Below are 21,346 nucleotides of genomic sequence, written 5' to 3'. Positions count from 1 at the left end.
ATGTTATATTAACCTATAGGAATCACTCCATAGCATTTGCGTACATGGCTATTTACACATGGGGTTTAAGTACGTAGTGTGCAAATATCATTGGCCAAGCTTGTTACATTCTATTTCTGAACCTAAAAATCAGAACTTTCGCAAGCTGTTATTTCAAATTCATACTTGTGACGAGTGTATCTCAAAAAGGATTTGAGTAGCAATAGCCTGATTGTGTAACACCATAATCATAAATAGCAGAATGAAAAATCTCTCTCTGTCATTATTTGTGATTGTATTACCTGCAAGTTATCTTGATGTTTCTTAAGAGCTTCCATCATTTGTTGAAATTCCGCCTCCTTCTGCTCAGCTTCATCCTGCGTAGCCTGATTCTGTTCATCGTAGGCCATAGCAACCACAGCCAAGATCAAGTTCACCAGGTAAAAGGAACCAAGGAAAATCACCAGGACAAAAAATATCATGTAGGTTTTGCCAGCAGCTCGTAGAGTCTGGAAAAAAATAAACATGTGCTTATAAATGCAAAAATGTACTTTATGATTTAATGAGCTATACAATTAAATTCTGAAATTTAAGTGTACCTCAAACTATATCAATTTGTATTGAATATTTTCTAAAATTCAGTTTTATATTTTAAATATGTGCAAAAAACTTTGAATATATCATGATCCAAGAATAAACCATGTGATCCTATGGTCTGGAAATGAAACAGGTTTTTAGCGTTGGCTTCTCATTGCTATTTGGATCTGACTTTGTAGGATGATACTGGGATATAGCTGTATTCATCACCAACAAGCTCTTTGGTCACTTTTGCATAGACCACGTTGAGGCAGTTTTGCATTTACTTTTCATATTTATACTTCTTGATTTTTTCATAGTGTTTCAAACTGCACATCTGCTACTTCTGAGTCCTATTACCTAATATAATTCTACTACGTTTGCCAGCATTGAAAGAGTGAGACAGCTTTAGCTTTTCTGTCATTGCCTCTTGTGACCTGAAGCTCCTGCATATCTCAACAGTGAACGCTCAACACACTGAGCCATCCCATTGACATGTCCCAGTTAGATATCTTCAACTGGAGCTACTGTAAATTTTCACCAAACATTTGTATTGAGCAGCCTCAGTAATTAAAGAGGCACAGTTGCAGCTCTGTAAAAACAGTTCATGCTTCCGTCCAAAGGAAATCAGTATTTTTATCTCTAATAATTTTGATCACCCTTGCACAATCGTTTAAAGTAAAATGTGTAATAATTGTATTGGGGGATGTTTTGCAGAATGCCAGTGTTGGTGTAATTTGGTCAAACAGTTTAAAAGTTGGAAGGAGCACGGTCCCAAAATCATTTTTCAGTTGATTTTAAAATGGGATCTCCCATAGGGGATTACATTGCCTAGCTTTGAAACTAACAAATGGATGGCCAGAAAAAATTGTATTGTTTATTGTGAATGACAAGTGTCTTTCAGTCATTCAGTATCTTTCTCGGTGTGGTAAAAATCCATTAAAAAGTTTTGGAGATTAAAAACAAACAAAAAAAATGTCCAATGTGCATGTCAAAATATGTATGTTTTTTCAGTTGTCACCAAATTAATTGATGAGGGTGACCGAACAACCCTCTGGGCCTGATTCATAATGGTAAAGTTACAAGTTTGTTTAAGTTTAATCTTTTTAACTGAAACGTAATAGTAAGTTTATGAGTGTGGAGACTCCGCAGTCAGTGCGGAGAATTTCACATATAAAAAGATAGCCCAGCCATGTAAGTCACCTTTGTGAATCAGGCCTTCTGTATGGGCACTGGGCACTAGGAAAAGCTTTCCTCCCAGTGCTCGCAGACACTGGAAGGAAGGAAAAAAGAAAGCAGACCTGAGGAAGAGCCAATGTTGCATGAGTCACAAGTTGGAGGCGTAAGCCCAGCCACTTATAAAAATAAATATCTCTCACACATCACCTGTTGTTTATTTCCTGTATTTTTCATGTATATTTTTGGAACAAATATCATTGCTTAGCCCCCCTCCTTGTGTAGCCAGGATCAGGGAGGCTAATTACAGAACTTCCTTCCTACCTTTCCCAAAGGCGGTGGAGTTACATTACTCCCTCGCAGGCTTTGCATCAGGGCTCGGGAGGGGACTATGTAGCCCCTGCCATCCCTCCTGCCTGAGGGCAGGAACAACATTTTAGATACAACAGAGAAGCAATTGCTTACTTTGTTCTTGCCTTCACCCCTCCTCGATTTATCAAAGAAAAAGGGGATTGATAACAACAATCTTAACAGAATGACAGGGGAACGCCTTTAACCCCTTACCTTGTTCAAATTGAGGGGTACTGTATTGATACACCTTCTTTGTCTTGTTCAAAGGCCAGGATTCTGGCAGATTATTGCTGTACCCCCGCCTTAGTACAGGAGAGGGTCAACAGTTGTTCTGTTACCTACCCTTGAACCCTGCTGTCATTTAGGAACAGGGCCTATGGGTAGGTGACAGGTGTTGACTCACTCCTCCATGAACACAGAAAAGGGCATGACAGAAAGGAGTGGATCAGCTGAACCCAAGTTGTTAACAGAGAACAGTAGCAGTTAACACTTATCAACTCTAGCCTTTTTTATTTTTATTTCCTCGAGTAAGGTGAAGGGGGAGAGGTCATTTGCCCACCACTATTTGGCAGGGCAATGGGGGCATACTGCCTCTGCCCTTGGGCAAATCATGTGTAGAAATGAATAAATAACCGCTTCGGCCATGCGGAGGTGGAGGAGACCCCCAGATGCCGCTGCGAGGGATAACGTTACACCCAGTCCCATGCCACACACTATTATTAAGAAATCTCACCCAATGCTTGCAATCATTGGGACAGTTTACTTCAAAATGAAATCCCCTGATCAAGGGGGTGTTAGATAAACACCCCTCCGACCCCCAAGTTTAATTTGATGTTTAATCTCTCACATGGTTCACAAATATTCTCTCATTGAACCTTTTCAACTACATTTAAACACCATATTTATCAAGTAAAAACACGAGTAGGAGTTAAAGTTGACTATTTAGAGTGGGTGTGGGCCACAAAGTGAATGTCATATGTTAACCTTGGAATTTCCATACAACTATAAATGTATATGTCAACATAACTCCTTTTAAACTTTCGTTTTTTTAGAGAATGTAGCATGTTCACTGGTCAGTTCAGGCAAATGTTGATTTTTCACTTTTTAGTCCCTGCAAGTATTGGTGCAGTGTCAACTATGTTAACCAGGAAGCTTGGTGCACAGCAGAAGTACAGTGTGTAAGCCTTTCAGCCTTTTTTATTATTTGGCAGTGCATGCTGCTGGTTAGGTTAGACTTGTTTATAAGTAGTTTATGAACTTTAAAGTCATGAAAGGCAGACAACAGCAGGCCAAACTGCCTTAGACTACAAACTGTTTTGTTGACATTTTGAAGAACTTCGGTTTCAAGGATAAAATTCTAAGCACAATTCTCAACATCCCAAATCCTTAAACCTATAGTTAAATAATTCAATCAATACCAATGCAACCAGGTTTAAGGGTTGTGCAAACTGAACCAGAGGGAAGTTTTGTAACATCAACTTATTTATATATTGTTTTCTCTGCTGGTAGTTCGGAAAAGAATACATTGGTGGGAACTAAGTCTTGTAGGATCAATGTATTTATATTTTTATTCTCTAATGGTTGCCTCAAACATATCGGTCTTAAAATGCTATCTCCAATTTAATCTTCGTGGCCATAAAGGTTATTCACGTCATCAGTAACTTGCACATACCATAAATGCGCACATTTCCTAAAAGACACCAACATGAATCTTACCAGTTGATAAAGATTTTCCCAAGCGTCCTGAGTCATTAAACGAAACAGTGACAAAAAAGCCCAGCTGAAGGTGTCAAAGCTTGTGTAACCATAGTTGGGATTTCTATTCGCCTTCACACATATATATCCTCCTGGGCACTGGCTGGAAGACACAAAAGAAACAAAATAAAAATGGAATTAGGCAGCATTTACCAGAGGAAAGCTTAACAAAGCTCACGTTTATCCTTTATGTAAAATGCTAATGTTTCTACTTTGCTCTATATTCTGAAGGACATCATAGCCAGTAATTTCTGTAGATACATCACAACACCGTATGATGTGGCTCTAGCACCTCTTAACTGTGTCAGGCTCCCTCAGAAAGGCAACTTCAACAATCTCTTCTTCCGGTGTACATCTAGGTCATATCTTATCCGTTTGCACCAAAAACCACGCATGCAGTGAACATGAATATTTCATCTAGAACGGTCATTAATGTTGTAATAATTTCCCTTTCCGATGCACATGTTTGAAATGCTGCACATGAGGCTGTCAGTGGGGCCCTCCAGCTGCCAATGTTGCTAAATAATATGACACAATTTGGAAAAAAAGAATCGAATATAATTTTATTACCCTGCATCAGTGCTATTACCACACAGCAGCGCGTCTCTCTGACCTTCCAAACGATAGTAATGACCTGCATAAGAAAAAAAAAATAAGACATAATGATTAAAAAAAAAAACAGGGAAACAAGTGGTGCTCTTTTTTTAACTGAACTGGATGCATGAGACAGATGAATCATGACTAACGCTGTGGGGACCATTGGTCAGTCCATCAGCAGTATGAAAAAACAATGTAAGTCGGTATTAGTAAAGTAAACCCATGTAAGATTGAGGATAATCATATCACGGAGTTGCTGCATGTGAAACACGAGTACATTCAACTTGTACAATGTTTCATGTGTAAACGATTTGGGTCGATTTGAAAAAGATCAGTAAGTTAGTACTAAGCATGGGCGGAAAATCCGTTTCGCTCGCGGATTTTGCGGATTTTCGGTAAATTCGCAATCCGCAAGATCCGCGAATCTCCCGCAAAATCCGCAAATCCGCGAGCAGCGGATTTTATGGCTTGCTCGCACTGTTCGCGTGAGTTCGCGGCTTGCCAGTACAACTTCGCACCCCGTGAGTAAGTGCTAAATTGCAGAAATACGATCTTAGCAAAACAAACTACTTACCAGGTTCAAAAGTTCAGGCTCATCATTAGTAGCCATTTCCTGTAGTGCTTCCTGAGGGGCCCCTCCAGAGTTCAGTTGCCAGTTGCAACTATTATGTGACCCTGCTCTGAACCTCAGAATAGTTACACATATGCCACAAAGGTCCTGAATTACAGCTAAGGGAGACAAGCAGGAGCCAGGCTGGAAGTTAAAATCCATTAATCAGCCCCTAATTCATTATTGTCAGTTGGGGCAGGGCAGGTGTTGTAACTAATTTTGCAACAATGAAAGCACTTAGCAAGTGCAAAAGATCACTAATCAGGAAGCACTAAGGAAGCAGGTGCCAGCTAAAAAAATATTCTGTGACACATTAATCAGCCCCAAATTAATTCAGGTCACTTGAGGCAGGGAAGGTGTGCTTTGCTTTGCCGAAAATAATGTACACTGGACAACCAGAGGATGTGGTGATGAAACAGAGGGTGGCATGGGTGGGCCAGAGGGTGGCATGAGTAGTCAGAGAGTGGCAGTGGTGACAAAGAGTGGCAGTGATGAAGAAGAGTGTCCCAAACAGGCTGGACACGTAGAAACAACAAGTTCGCAAAACTTGCGACCCAACAGGTAAGTTCGCAAATTGCGAAATTGTAAAAACCCTCGCGAACTGGCAGAAACACGCGCGAACACAAAAAAAAAATCCGCAAATTCGCGGGAATTCGCGGATTTTGCGGATTGCGAGTTCGCAAATCCGCAAAATTCGCGAACGCGAGATTCGCAAAATTCGCCCATGCTTAGTTAGTACTTGACGTCTGAGCCATTGGCTGAAGTAATAAAGATCAACCAACCCGGTACATGGGCAATAAAAATGTTCAAGATGTAAAGTATCACAACCACTAAAACATTTAATGTATTATATTTTTTTGCACATAACATTTATTGTAAAAACAAACGTCCAAAGTGGCGACTTTAGCCTTGGCTACATGTTTATCCATTAGCCATTTCCCCCCAAAACATTTTAAAGAAGCAAAATGTGCATCAATATGACAAGTCTGATACTGTCTGAGAATCATTTTAACAAGAAGAGGCACACAAATGCGTAATACAATCTCAGCTGCAGGTTTCTGAAAGCAAATATTGCAGTCTACTGTTTTAGTCACCAATCCACACACACACACCCACAGACCCACACACACACAAAACTCAATTTCTATGTCAGCTTAGTGTTATGGATAACTCAAAGGTACTGGAATACAACTTTTCCCGTCCTGTGACTTTCCTTTACACATTTCTACATTTGGGTGTGTCCATCCAATTGGTTCAGGTGACCTTAAGCAAGACTACAACTCCCAAAATACACTGATTTGCCATGGCCCTGGTAACTCAGTTTTCTGATGACACTGAGTCACTAGTTAATCCATTATGAGCTGCCTTTAGTTTTGAATTGTTTGACATTCCATGATCTTCCTTGATGAGACCTTACCTAATCACATGAAAAAGGTACTATATTTTGCATGGAATACTTAAAGGAGAGATTTGTTCTGTAACATAGATGTGTGCATTAAATTACAAGGCCCTATAAAGACCACTCCAAAGTTGTTTGCCTCTTGGCAGTTTCCAACAAACATTGCTGCACCAAATGAAAAAAATTATAATAACATAGGAGGGTTGAGTTAAAAATCAGGAGAAGAGGCTGTTCCCAGAATAATAACTACATTAATCTGATGGTCAAATAAAAGGCCTTTCGTGTCCTATGCGACCTTATGATTTCCATATGGATTGTATTGTCAGGGTATCCACAAACATGGTGCCTGAACCACTTATCTCTGATGACTTCCATATCAGAGTTTAGGCCTAGTGAACTGCACTAGGGGTGGATTCACAAAGAGCAATGAGAAACTGCAGTGCAGATATCCCACCAAGAGTGGGGAGATCCAACCATGAGTGGGGAGATCCTGCCATGAGTCTTTCTTTTTATGACAAATGTCTGGGTGAGAGTTCACAAATCTGCAGTGTTTCATAAATCCGTTGGAATAACTAACTGCTAATCTTGGCCCCCCCCCCGGACTTGATTGCCCATTATTAACCTCATGCGCGCTAGCGGAATTCCGCTCGCACGCTGAGATTTTTTAAATCGCATGTTACGTGACAAGCTGGGCTCGTCATCAGCGTGCGAGGAGGCTACGCCATGACGAGCCCAGCTCGTCATCAGCGTGGAAGGGGTTAAAGAGGTCCTTGGACAGGTGCACTTATTATCAGGAGGCAAGGGGTATGACTTGAAAAAAGGATTGCATCAACCACTGTTCGATAAATGAGGTTTATATTTTGATTACTGTATCAATTCCCAGGCAATAAATTATGTTAGTTTTAAATAAAGTGCACCCCCACGTGGTAAATAAAAAGACTACAAATATATCAAAGGAAAAAACTAAAGGGTGTATAAAGCTATAGATAACACATTAAGGTACAGTACCAGTTAACGTCAGTCAAAGTACATTTTGTCGATATTAAAGAATGCATAGTCATTCATAAATTGTACTGTATTGTATTGTAATTGCATTTATGTAGTGCTTACTACCCCTGACGAGGCGTCAAAGCGCTTCTTAGGCAAATAGCACGCTACTCCGGGACCCATAGAGGATTAGTGTTGAATTAGTATAGTGAAATATGCAAGTACATTTTAAGTGTTGGATAGGTTAGTCAGTTATTTGGATTTGGAATGATAGCAGAAGGATAGAGGAGGACAAAGGTTTGTATTTATATAGCGCATGTTGACGCATGCTATTCCGGAAGCCTATAAAGGATTAGTGGTGAATTAATATGGTGAAATATGAAGTAATTTCAGTGGTGGATATTAGTCAGTTACTTAGAGTGAGAAGAATAGCGGAGGGATAAAAGGGGAAGAAAGATTTGCATTCATATAGCACTTGTTCCGCTGATGGGTGTTGAAGCGCTTTTCTGGCAAGTAGCACGAGGAAACATCCTTTACAGCGCAACTTTTACTCTGCACTACCATTACGACGCAGCTATTACAACGCAAGTCTTTACAACGACTTGCACTGGAGGGCGCTGTAGGATAGGGAATAGTTTAATTTTCTATCCAACACCTTCCCTACTATCCACGGGGACTGGAGTTGGAATAGAAAATGAAACTATTCCACTATCCAGCGCCCCCCAACGCAAGTCGTTGTAACGACTTGCGTTGTAAAAACTGCGTTGTAATGGCATGCGGAGTAAAAGAATGCGTTGTGATGACATACATCCAGTAGCACGCCACTCCGGAACCCATAAAGGATTAGTGTTGAAAATTAGAATAGTGTAAATATTAAGTAATTTGAGTAGTGGATATGTTATTCAGTTATAAATGCCCAACAATGGGTGCAAGAAAAAAATGGAGAACACTTCAGAAATGTGCAATTAAACGAGTCACAAGTAATGTAGCTTCTGAAAATGAAGCAAGCAAAGAAAGAGATAAAGATAACCAGAACCGAACAGAGGGGCATATTATCAAGGACCGCTGTTAAAATTATCGCCAGGAAACTGCAGATAAAACGGCGATAATTTTAACACTGGTCCTTGATAATATGCCCCAATGTGAATAGCCGTGTTCTGGCGTGTTGGCTCTGCAAATAAGATGCATATTAGAAAGAGTGTTAAAAAGGCTGTCGCCATAATCCTGTTGCGTTTTAGCTAAATGTTTCACTTTCTGCAGGCCTACAGTCTTGTTGGTGACACAGCCCAACTTTAATATCCGACAGGCAAGTGTAGAAAGCAAAACTGTGTGAGATCTGTTCCGCGGATTCGAGGGGTCAGAGGTCAGTCCACAAGGAGGGCGCTCCTTCATTGGGTAAGAGAAAGAGATCCAGACATGAACTATGGCAAGAACAGGTCAGTAGAGCAAAATGCCTCCAATGCTGTCAACAAGCTCAGCTGCAGTTGTGCTCCAGTTGTTGTGCTCTGAACGAGATCTGTCAATCCAATCACAGTGGTAGAAAATAAATATTAAACCTAGCAGCAGAGGCGACACGCAGCCAGGTGGGTAGATATCGTCTGTCCTGCAGACCGACCGAGCCTTCAAACTTCAAATCATTGAGGATTCAAACCGACAAGCGAATGCGGCGAATTTAATCCTTTGAAAAAAGGGCATTCAGAAAGAGAGGCAGTAGTTAAATGGGCGCCGCCTGCAGGAATACTCTGACATTCAGGTCCTGGAGGACAACACACGCCTCACCTCTCTGAAGCGGAAGTGATGGATCTGTGGAAAAGCAAACAGAAATGCCGCTGACGTACAGCAGGTGATGAACTGAGAACCCTCCAACTTCCTGCCATATAACCGAAGGCTATTTGTGATAGCTTAAAGCATCGTGCAGACTATCACATCAGCAATGTAGCACTCAGCTGGTGCAGAACAAACATGGCACACCACCAAATAAAATGGCCTCAAAGGTGTCTGCTGCAGAATCCAGCGGAACTAGATCAGATCCGTGCAGCAGTGAGACCACACAGACCATTCCCTTTTATCAGAGCCAGTTGAATCACAGCATAATTGGGGTACCATAAGAATGGGGCACTTAGGAGGGTGTGTTTGGGTTGTTACACCCCCCTAATAATTATATTTCTGATTAATAGTTGGGTAGAGGTGATTTCACTCAGGTATGGTGAGATGTCAGTCAGATTTCACTACGACTTTTTACATACAGACAGAAACACACACACTGTCTCGATTTTCAAAGTCTTCAAAAATGTTGGTTATTTTACAAAAAATGGTTTTCTCTCACCTAGTTCCTCCACCAATCCGCATTCCTCTCCCATTGCACTGCCCCTTAAGCCCTTTTCATGTGCCCTGCTTCTGGTATAATGTTTTTTTAATGATATTTTTGGAAAATCTGGAGCTCACATCCCCGCAAGCTTACTGACCAAGCTCACTAACCAAGCTCTGTCCCTGGGCACCTATGAAAAGGTTAAAGTTAAAATCCGGCTACAGACCACCAGTGGCAACCCTGAACCCTTGGCCGTGCTCAAGGACCATTACTTACACAAAGGGAACCAAGATGCAGCTGGCAGCCTCATTGGAACCAACGTGAAGCCTAGCAAAGCCTCGCCACTCAGCTGCCAGCTCCAACATAACCAAAGATTGTCCTTGAATAGCCTCACCGCCCAGCTTCAGCAGAACCAATGCAAGTCGGTGCAAAGTCATGCGAAGACTTGCCGCACAGCTTGATCGAAACCAACACAGCGTGACACAACTCGACTCAGGACCTTGCTTCAAAGGCCTCTCAGCTCCTTGGAATCAACACTGGATTACGCAAAGCCTTGCACAGCAACAAAGTGCAGACCACGCACCAAAGACATAAGGTACAATACTTAGCTGGCCTAAATTGGTCCTGCGCCTGGCCTGCGTGCCATCGCAGTCTGCCTGAATTTGTGACTTTGTCCCAGTCCACTGACGGGATACACTCAGTTGGCCCTTTGTGCCATTTGGCGTTACTGTTACCTAAATCTTTAGAAATTCATATCTCTTGGTCCCAATATTGGATTTTTGTCATTTTGGTGTCCTTTTAAACACACAAACATTTCAAATTTCTATAAATTAGTGTTGGATTTTTATTGTGCTGTTTCCTTTACTTATTTACTGTTTTAGGTGATATTAAATATTCACACATGCCTGTCTTGTAAGTTAAGTCTGACTGCTCATTTGCCAACCTCCCAAGAGTTGAGCAAGGATGAATGTACTGAGACATGACTTGACCGATTAGTGAATGTGGTATCATTACTAGCTGAGGATCAATGCCCCCACCTACTAATTACCCACTTTCCTACAGCTTCATTCTAGCCATCCTTCTCTATAAAAATGTCAAAATCTGTCAAGAATGAATATAGAGTGAATCAATTCCACTTTCTTCGCATGCAGATGTGGAAATATAGAGCACGCATGTGTATGACTGTACAGGTGATACTTTCAGTTAAAACACAAGCTCTGGGCATCTCTGTCCATCAAAAGTTTCAGCTTATTTGTTGTGACTTTTAATAACTGGAAATATCATGAATAAAAGGTTTCAGGAAGACATCAAAATAGTTCGTCAAAGGTTCTAATATAGCCTTATAGCCCGCCGTAGAGGGCTATACCGGCTATTAAAGGCCCTCTCCAGCGTTAAAGGCCCCGAGACGAAGGCGAGGGCCTTTAACCCCTTAAGTGCTGCTGACGGCCAATGGTCGTCAGCAGCACTACCTCCCAAGTGCTGCGCACGACCATTGAACGTCCATTCAGCACTAGTTCTAATGGACAGCGCAGCACTGGGGAGAAATGTTTACACGCAGCTTAGGTGTTAACAAGGGAGAGGGACTTTAATAGCTGTGAACAAAGAAACATTGGAATGTTGGAGCTCCAGGCTTATACCAGCCATTATAAGCCCGGAGCACTCCATTGTTTTCAATGGAGCTCCCAACATTCCAATGTTCTAATAATAAGGAAGGCCTTTTCTTGCTTTGTCAGTCAGCCTCCATTTTTTTCCAGTTCCTCACTCCATTTAATTTCTTCCATGTTGGAGGGTATTGGGTCACACACATTTTTTCTATAGTGTGATTCCACATGCCAAATTATTTCATTTTCATAGTTAATTCTGTCCATTACTACGATTGGCCCTCCTTTGTCGGCTGGCTTGATAATATTATCTCCAAAGGAAAGGAGAGTCACCCTTCACTGCCAAAAAGTGATAGGGTATTTTACACCTAAACAACAATTCCCTTTTTGTGCTTGAACCCAACCCCTGTAACAACAGTGATCTGTTTTCTTTCTTTTATTTTTTGATTGTTATTATTATATTCTGAAACAATTGATGTAATCCTGATTTTTAATGACATAGAAGAAATTCTTTTAAAGTTTTTTTGTTTTTAACTTTGTGTATGGAATTGGATGAATTTAGTAAATATATGAGGTTTGTAATATGAAAATAAACTAATATTTTCGAATAACTAAGTGAGACAAAGATTATTTAAATATGTCTTTGCCTGATTGATCTAGATTTCAATGTGTTATGAATTGAGCATTTTATGATTTAAAGCACTGTGGTTCAGGGGTGGGGCTCTGATGATCTAGAAGCACAAAAAGGGAATTTTGGGGCCTATGTATAAGACAGTGGCTGAGCCTGGGTTAGCTCCTAAATTGCTATTGTCGTGCTGAGTCACTTTAGAAATGCTCCATATTTACAATAATACTGTGCACCCCTGCCTGTCTCCCTGCGTAGGTGCTAAATTCAGCTGCCTATCGCCAACGCAGGCACCCTTGCCCTGCACCATAGTGCAAGGGTGTCTGAATTGAGGGAATTATTGTTTATGTGCAGGAAGGTGTCCCTTTTAAGCAGCACTTGTCTTTTCATTGGCTGCTTTCCAAGAAATTTTCTGCATTTGGGAATATGAATGCAGGGATAGAACTATACTGTCTCGTGCAAATCTCTTTCCCTACATTCACAACCAATCCCCTAGGGGCTCTGATTAGGATCTGCTTAATTAATGTACCGTAGGCAGGTTGTTTTGTGACCCTCTGTGAGTGGTTTGCAAATATAACATCCCTGGTTTGTGAATGATAATAGTACATCAGTCTCCTAATGGCCATTAATAAGGATGGTGTTTCATCAAATGTCAGGGGAAGAGTAGTGGCATATTGCACCATTTTACACTCATTGGCCTCACAGGGTTGACTCCTTGCACCACTTTTAGATCATCGCTAGCTTCCAACTTCCGGATGAAGGGATGTAAGTGGCCAAGAAATAGGAGCCATGGAAAGTAAACAGGGATCCTAAAGCCCTACTTGCTTTATTTTCCTCATGCTGTCTTTCATATACTTTGAGACCAGAAGTATCAAGGGCAGTGACAGGGTTACCAAAGAGTAAACCAGCCATATGTAATAGCTGTTACCTCTGGCTGTCCCTAACTGACACCTATGTTCAGGTAATTTATGTGAAAAATTACTTAACCCAATGTTACTAAACTATAAGGGTAGGAAACCAACCACATTTAGAGCGCTCACTAATTACATCATTACAATCATACATCAATAAGGACCCACTGAATTTTATGATGGCAGCAATACGTTAAAAAAAATTCACTGTAGCAGAAAAATGATCAAAAGCCAGGCTTGGTAGTAGACTTGGGACATAACCAGAATACAATAAAGACCAGAGCTGAATACGTTAAATACAATTTCCTTTGCATTAATACTCTTTTCTGGGGCTCAGCTCACTTATATGGGAGAAGGTTATAGGCTGTGTGTAGTATAAGTGATTGATGTCCCTAGCCAGATTAATGAATAGGCACCTATGTCAAAAAAGACTTCACGAGGAAACATTGAGGAAGAAGACTCCCTTTAAGGAAACATCTCTTGTAGAAATGTAGAGCAGCTTGGGTCGAAAGCAAACCAAGATGTCATCAGGTCAACGAAAAATCACTCACTGTTGATTTTAAAACAACGTTTTTTCAAGCAGGAGTAGGTCATGCACAGAATCATACGAAGACTGAGAGGTGACAGAATATGAACTTCTCAGATTTGCATGACAGTTTCTCCCAGTTGATTTCTTTGTTGGTGGAAAAATCTTGGAGCAGTTGTTGCTAAAAAGCCTGGCTTTCACCAACTGGACTAAAAGAGTATAGGTTGCCTCAAATACATTTTGCAGTGGTGATACAATGAGTGCCAACAATGTCTCATTCTCTGTTCCTAACACAATGCCTTCAGGTAAACCATCCACGGTTTTCTGGCTCACTTCAGAGGGGTAGTCAAGGAAAGTGCAAGTGGAACATACGTTTTGTAATGGTGTATATCTATTTCTGTTACTGCACCTTTAATGTGCTGGAACTTCCTCTCCTTGTATTCTGATCTCGTGTGAGATTCTAGAATATATAGAAGTTCCTGGCTGTCAGTTGATGATGTTGACCTGTGGCTGAGGTTATTAATAAAACCTACTCTTCAATCAACTTAAGTTCCTGAATATTTATTTCTGACTTGGAACACTACATTATTTGGCGACGATCGGGTGAACCCTACCTCAACACAGGCAGAAAAAGAACGTCTCTCCTGCTCCTCCAGCGGCTGTAGTTAAAAAAAAAAAGGAAGCGGAGTCTTCCCAGCGGCTGTGACACAAAGAAGGAAACATGCGGTGAGGAGTTTGGTGGGCGGAACAAATTTGGATGTGTGCCGAAGAGGAATTAATATAAATAATAAGGGAGATAAAATTTCGGGAACGTTTGTCTCTCGCGCATACTCTCGAGAAGGGAAGAGACTCGAGAACATCTGACGTAGAGCTCATTAGGCTGTCTTGCGTCCTGGAAGCTCTACGTCACTGACGAAGGTGTGCGTTTCAAGGCTCGTACGCGCTGCGCTTCAAGGATAGAATACAGATTTCTGCGCTGCGTTCCATACGTCCAATTGTGCGCTTCAGCTGCGTTCCATACGTCCAATTGTGCGCTTCAAGATTAGAATACAGAGCGCTTCAGGAATGGAATGCAGATTCATACTCTGTGCTCAATATTACATCATAAAGCTAATTGTTTAACTCAGGAACAATAAAAGGAGGCCAAACTTTATAAAATAAAAAACAGGATTGTGATGTCAGAATAAAAGACTTGAGAATAGAAAGACAAGAGACATTGGGAAACAATAGAAATTTTCTGTGTTTAATAAAAGTGTTTTAAAAGGAAAAGTAAACAATCTTTAAAAAAAAATGTAATACTAAATTATTTGTTATTTAAAAGGATCACAAACATATATATAAAAAAATGCAGAATGCAACTCAGCCTGCTTTCTTTTTGACGACTCCAGGAGAACCAAATGTAAAGTGGAAAAAATGGAAGAAAATATTTGCAAATTATGCGAGGGTGTGCGGAACTAATTTGAGTGCAGAAAGGAAACTTGCTCTTCTTCTCCATTGTTTGGGGGGGGAAGGTCAAGACGTTTTAGAACATCTTCCTGATTTATCTGCTGCAGAACAACGAAATTTGAATGAATATGAGATTGCGATTGCACAGCTCGATAAACATTATCTCCCGAGGGTCAGCACCATTATGGAACGCTACAATTTTGGATTAAGAGAACAGAAAAAGGATGAGACTTTGGAAGAATATGTTTCTTCTTTCAGAAAGCTAGCCTCTTCATGTAATTTTGGTCAGACTCTAGATGAACTGATTAGAGATCAATTTGTACTGAGGTGTGCACATGACGACGTCAGAAAAGAACTATGGTTGAAAGATGAACCACCCCTTGAGGAAGTATTGGCGATAGCAAAACAAGTAGAGCATATGACTAAATGCGTTGGTGAATTGAAGAAAGAGAAGGAAAAAGGAACTGTAGATGAAAAAAAAGAAGAAACAAAAATAGAAGAAGTTGTTTGTCAAGTGAAGAAAAATGATACGTCAAGTAGTATTGAGAAGGAAAATACAGGATCTAATCTTACAAGTCAGAATTTATATACAGGACAAAGTAACAAATTTGCCTGTTTTAGATGTGGACAAATAGGTCATTTAGCGAAGAAATTAAAAAGTGATGATTTCACTAAGTGGTAACTCTCGGTTGGAGAAACCCTGGATGTTAGTTTCTGATGAGCTTTCAATGCATTCTGGTTTTTTGACTCGTGGTACGAAATTGGTGCCACCTTTGGGTATTAGAAAGAAATTATTGTCTCATGAACATTCGGGACATCTTGGCATAGTTAAAACAAAGGAGATTTTGCGGATGCAATTTTGGTGGCCTGGAATGGATCTAGAGATTGAGAGATTGGTGAGGGATTGTCCAGAGTGCTGTGCTAGTGATAAGATATTAAAGACGAAACAGATGCCCATGGTGAAGAGAGTTCTACCAAGACATCCTTGGGATGAATTGGCTATAGATATAGTTGGTCCTTTGTCAGGTGTTAGTGATACGCCTTATCTTTTGGTGTTAATGGATTTGTATTCAAGGAGGATTGAAGTGAGTGCTGTTAGGGGAATTACCTCGGAGGAAGTGGTAAAGTTTCTGGATGCACTTTTTAGGAAGGAGAGTTTTCCCAATAGTCTTCTTTCGGATAATGGGCCGCAATTTTGTTCGAGGGTGTTTGAAGATTACATGAAGAAGTGTGGTGTAGTACATAAGAGATGTTCGTTGTATCATCCCGAGTCAAATGGTGTGTTTGAGAGGGTAAAAAAAACCCTGAAAGAGGCAATACAGTTAGCTAGATAATCAGGGTTGAACTGGAAGTCTATTCTTCAAGAAAGAATTAATGCTTATCGCTTTGCACCACATTCAACAACTGGGAGATCTCCGTTTGAATTGTTTAAAGGGAGGGCTCCCAACACTTGGTTGTGTCCTGGGTGGATGGAACTTAGCAAAGGTTTGGTTGATAATGCGATTGGTGAGTGGCGTTGTAAGGAAGAAAGGAAGCTTGATGAAAGAAAGCGATATTTTGATAAAAGAAAATGTGTGAATGTTCAGAAGATTTTTGTGGGTGATCTTGTGAGAATAAAAGCTCCGGTTGGTTGTAGATCATGGTCAAAATATACTGATGTAAGAGCTGTGGTGAAAGTGTTTAGGAATGCCATTAAAACCGAAGATGGGAGAATTTGGAATAGGAGCAGGGTGGTTGTTGTTAGGTCAAGAATTCCTACACAAGATTTGTCGTGTGGAAGAGAAGAATTGCGTTATTCTGCTTTCAATTCTGTCAAGGGTTCTAATTTATATTCATCTTACCTCCGGAGTCAAAGGGTACGTAGACCTCCTGCTTATTTGAGGGATTATTCATTGTAAGTCTTTTTTCCCCTACCTGTCTTTTGTTGATGAAGCTCATTGTTTCTTGCTTTTCTTTAGGAGGGAGATGTGTAATGGTGTATATCTATTTCTGTTACTGCATCTTTAATGTGCTGGAACTTCCTCTCCATGTATTCTGATCTCGTGTGAGATTCTAGAATATATAGAAGTTCCTGGCTGTCAGTTGATGATGTTGACCTGTGGCTGAGGTTATTAATAAAACCTACTCTTCAATCAACTTAAGTTCCTGAATATTTATTTCTGACTTGGAACACTACACGTTTCTCCTTGCATCTCCCCTCTGTACCACAGGGAATGAGGCACAATGAAGCTTGTACAAATGTTTTGAAATGCCCAGAAATTCAATGGTATGGGTATCACTGTCAGGAATCAGCATTGGCATGGAGTGTTGAGGACTGGCTGAAGGAAATTGGTAAATAGTTTTCCCATTCAGCTGTGGCAGACCAGGCTCTAGAGGCTAGGGCACTGTGATCTGCACTGTGATTAGCAGATCAGATAAGGTCAAGGGTTGAAACTTTGGAATCAGCATAGGCAGTGGCTCAATTTAAATACCAAAAGGTGATTGGAAGTTGCCTGGTAACTTTCCGTGGTGCATTGATGTTTCTCTTACTTTTCAGTTTGAGCACAATTTCCTGTCCCTGACCTATTGACTTTGCATTCTGGACCTCCTTTTGGTTTTGTCATATAGCTGCGCTCTTTAATTGTTCTCTTTACTTTGCAGAAGTTTCCTGGCTTGTTGTTTGACTGCTGACTTACCAGATTCCTTCCAGCGTGGCTTAGGGCCACTGTGGGCCAGCACCCTAAACCTGGTGATTAAAATAGCTAGAGCAATCTCATTACTGATAAATTTCTTAATGCTTATCATTTGTACTAAAACCATGGATTGTTTCTTCTCACTTAGTAAATCTATAACCTATTAGGGAACATCCACGCATAAGTATCTCTGCTGTAGTACAACACGAAAACACCTGCACGAGGGATGCTTAAGGGACATGGCATTTTGGATCTCTTTCTCTGTCTCTTGCTCTCATTCCCCCTTCTCTCCAGTATTTATTTTCATTTTGTCAGTCGTGGAGGTTAGGGCCACATTATAGGGCGTGGACAGATTGTCATCAGAACCTGTTGGCTAACACTCACAGATTCTCACATTCACCTGCCTTCTAAGGCATCTCGACCTAGGAAATCCCACCTCTTGGCCATTTGGGTTGGTAATCTAACATTTAAAATTACTCCACACTCAAGTAAATTGCAAAAAAATATATATGTTTGTAAGTTGAAATGGAAATAATACAAAATGAAGATTTTCTCTCACAAAAAAAGCAAATTGGGCCTGCTTTTCATGCTAAAGGAATCAGGGAAAATGATGTTATGATTCCAGAAGAACGTAGTTAGTACTGACCAATTATCTTGAACTTAAAAGCTCTTTTCTTTCAAATTGCATTCTTATTTGGAAATCTGACTGCTTGATTTCTCCTGATTCTAAACCAATAAAATAGCTTATCATCGATATATCTAGCCTAAAACAAACCAACGCTAAGCACTGAATCGCTAGAAGTCGTTCATTGAAAGGCTGCCTTCAACACAAGAACTCACTCTGTAACATACGCTGGTGTGAGAATTCTTGTAATACACTCAGATCGCTATTAGGAAAATAAGCAGTTCATCTTAAAGGGTTACAATCTTGTAACCTCCTAATGTTAGTTGTCTCTAATGTCTGCATAAAAGTTGTGAATAGTGTTACAATCAAAACCCCCCATTTGTATGGCACCCTTATAATAATAATAATAATAATAATAATAATAATAATAATAATAATAATAATAATAATTATTATTATTATTATTGTTATTATTATTATTATTATAATACTGGGGCTTGTGAAGCGCATAGCTACTTCGGAACGCAATGCGGAAAGAGTCCACTGAGGTGCACTCTTCTCACTTTCGGAATACAGACCCTGCTAGCCACAAGGATCTCAGGTTCCTCAAATGAGTATAGGGTTTGATAAATGTACTCAGGGCCACAATTTGTCAAGGTTTCATAGCAGTAGCAAGAAGCCTTGAATGAGATCCTCGGCTTCTAAGGAAGCCAAGATAATTTTGCTAGTGAGGATTCCACAGAGACGTGTTTTGGAAGATTAAGTAGCAGATGAGCCATCGCGTTCTGCAGTCCGTCAAATCACATCTTCTGAGACTGTGATACTCCCAGGTACAGTACATTACAGAAGTTCAGCCTCAAGATAATTAAGGGCTGGCCCAGAGTTTTCATCACATTTTTCGGAGCAACTCCAGGATCTTTTTCAGGGTTTTCAAGATTCCAAAACATTACCCAGCCAAAGCTGTAATTTGGCTGTCAAATGACATCTTCAGATTAAACCAAATGCCAATGGTCTGGGTAAAGGACCAGGAGTTTCAGGCCACAAAGAGGTCGACCAGACATTGGGTTGTTTGCCAATAATCAGGACCTCTGTCTTGCCTGAATTTAACTTTCAACAATTTTGCTCCATCTATCCAGTGACCTTCTCCAGACACAACCTAAGAGAAGTAGCTGGGCATCTTGAGTGATTATCAACTGAGTATCATCAGCATAGGTGATTACTGTGAACCCATGACGTTCAATAATAGTACGGTCTCGAGGGATGGCGAATAGGTTTACCGCAAGGAAGAGCTCCGTAACAAATGTTTACGTGGACTTCGTTTCTTTCCCTTGATTGACCCAGAGGCCCAGTAGAGCCTCAGAGCAACATACGCAACTGAATTGCAGCAAATTCGTATGTATATATTGATTCATGCTCAACAATAGGCATATATATCACTTTTTGGAGTGGTACTCACAGTGCTGGACCCTGTGACGTCCTGAAGAAGAGCTGAGGGGTACAGCTCGAAACTAGTTGGCTTTTCACTAGGGTCCTATTCTCATAATAGAATTAGCTCACCTAGTGAACCACCCCACTTTTATTATATCCGCTAGGAGCACGAATAAAGTTTTTTTCCAGCCCACTAGTAGGATACTTTTAACTCACACCACTCCACTCACTTCCCCCTTTTTTCACATGACACCACACATAGTCTACAAATAAAAAGTGCTCCTACGTAGTACCGTTAGTTGTAGTACTCCTCAACCCGCAGCGGATTGGGAACCCCTATGATGAAGCATGTCATCGTGAGGAAACTCTGGTGAGTGAGGGGACTAAAGAAAAAGGTTTCTCCCCGCCCAGTTTTTCTTTTTTGAGACACATCCAATGTTGAAAGTGACTCATTTTTGTAAGCTAGGTTCTTTTGCTCTGATTTTTCGGATTGTTTTTGTACGTTCAATAATAGTAGCCAGGGGGAGCACGTATATATTAAAAAAGGCTGCACTCAGGGAGGAGTGGTATGGCTTTTGACACACCTTAAAATGTGTGACCCTGTAGAAAGGAAGGCACTCACCGTAAGGCCATGTGGCCAACACTACAATTCCACAAGCTCTCAAAGAGCAGATATGGTGTTGAACGCCGCATCGAGATCTAACATTAAAAGAGCAGCAATGTATCCTGCATGGAAAATTTGATGGATGGATTCTGAGGCTACAACAGAGCCAACTCCGTGCTATAGGATGGCGAAACCCAGACTGTCTCCTATGAAGAAGATCATTAGTCTCGAGAAACTGAGAAAGCTGTTAGTTTAAATGTTTTTCAGTAACTTTAGTCAACAATGGAAGCACTGATACAGGGCTGTAGTTTTACAGATTACTAGGATCAAACAGCAGCCTTTTAAGCAGAGGAACTATCATTGAAGGCTTCCTCTTCTGTGGAACCTGGCCCACAACCAGAGAACTACGAAGTAGCTCATGGGCCAAAGGCAAAACAGCTTCTATCAAGCAGAGTACCCAACTTGATAGACATAAGCAAGGCAGACATCTCCTAAAACTCTATAGGTTTGAAATACTACAGCACAAGTTCAAACCTGGAATAGATCTTTGGCACTTTATCAGAAAAAAACTGAGCGAGGGAATTGCACCCCATGTCTGAAGGTGTGATGGATGCTGAGACACAGGACAAAGAGGTTAGAGACTTTAAAATCGCAAAAACTTCTCCTGAGGACTTCTGCACTGAGAGAATTTTATTAGTATAATAATCATGGTGGAGATACTTAATTCATCCATGATATAGTTCAAGTGCAGCCAAATCGTTTATTTTTGCTGTCTGGATTAAATGCCCTGCACCAGAGACATTCAAGTTGCTTACAATATGAGGGAACAATACCATCTTTGTGTTTTTATAAGCATAATCATTGTTAGTCACTCCATTTCTCAGATGAGAGCTCATTTTAGTGAGCTAGCGAATAATGGTAGTGTATGATTATCAGTTGACAATAATGACTCCATGTAAAGCAAATGTAGACAAAATACATCTTAGAATGATGTCATAAGATTAACACTGGGCATCTACCCAGGTTACTTCTTAAGAAGTCTCCTACAGACTGTACAGAAAAATAGGCATTTAGGTTTATGTTGCTTGAAATTAAATTCACTATATTTCATGTCATTATGAAATATCGTCTCTATTAGAGAGATGGAAAATAATAAATGAATATTTATTA

At 40.5% G+C, this 21,346-nt stretch overlaps 1 protein-coding gene across 1 annotated transcript in view; it reads right to left on the bottom strand.

Moving 5' to 3' along the window:
- Positions 1-21,346, bottom strand: part of LOC147731529 (sodium channel protein type 2 subunit alpha-like) — an 860,436-nt gene that overhangs the window by 573,979 nt on the left and 265,111 nt on the right. Inside the window, exons 8-10 of the mRNA XM_086956593.1 lie at positions 4,408-4,471; positions 3,799-3,940; positions 282-488 (exon numbers count right to left, since the gene is read on the bottom strand). Coding sequence (XP_086812719.1) covers positions 282-488; positions 3,799-3,940; positions 4,408-4,471 — 413 coding nt within the window. The remainder of the gene's footprint in view (positions 1-281; positions 489-3,798; positions 3,941-4,407; positions 4,472-21,346) is intronic.

Source organism: Lissotriton vulgaris, chromosome 2_1 (genome assembly GCF_964263255.1).
Source record: "Lissotriton vulgaris chromosome 2_1, aLisVul1.2, whole genome shotgun sequence".
In the NCBI taxonomy this organism is placed as follows: Eukaryota; Metazoa; Chordata; class Amphibia; order Caudata; family Salamandridae; genus Lissotriton; species Lissotriton vulgaris.
This window is presented reverse-complemented; position numbering and strand designations above follow the sequence as displayed.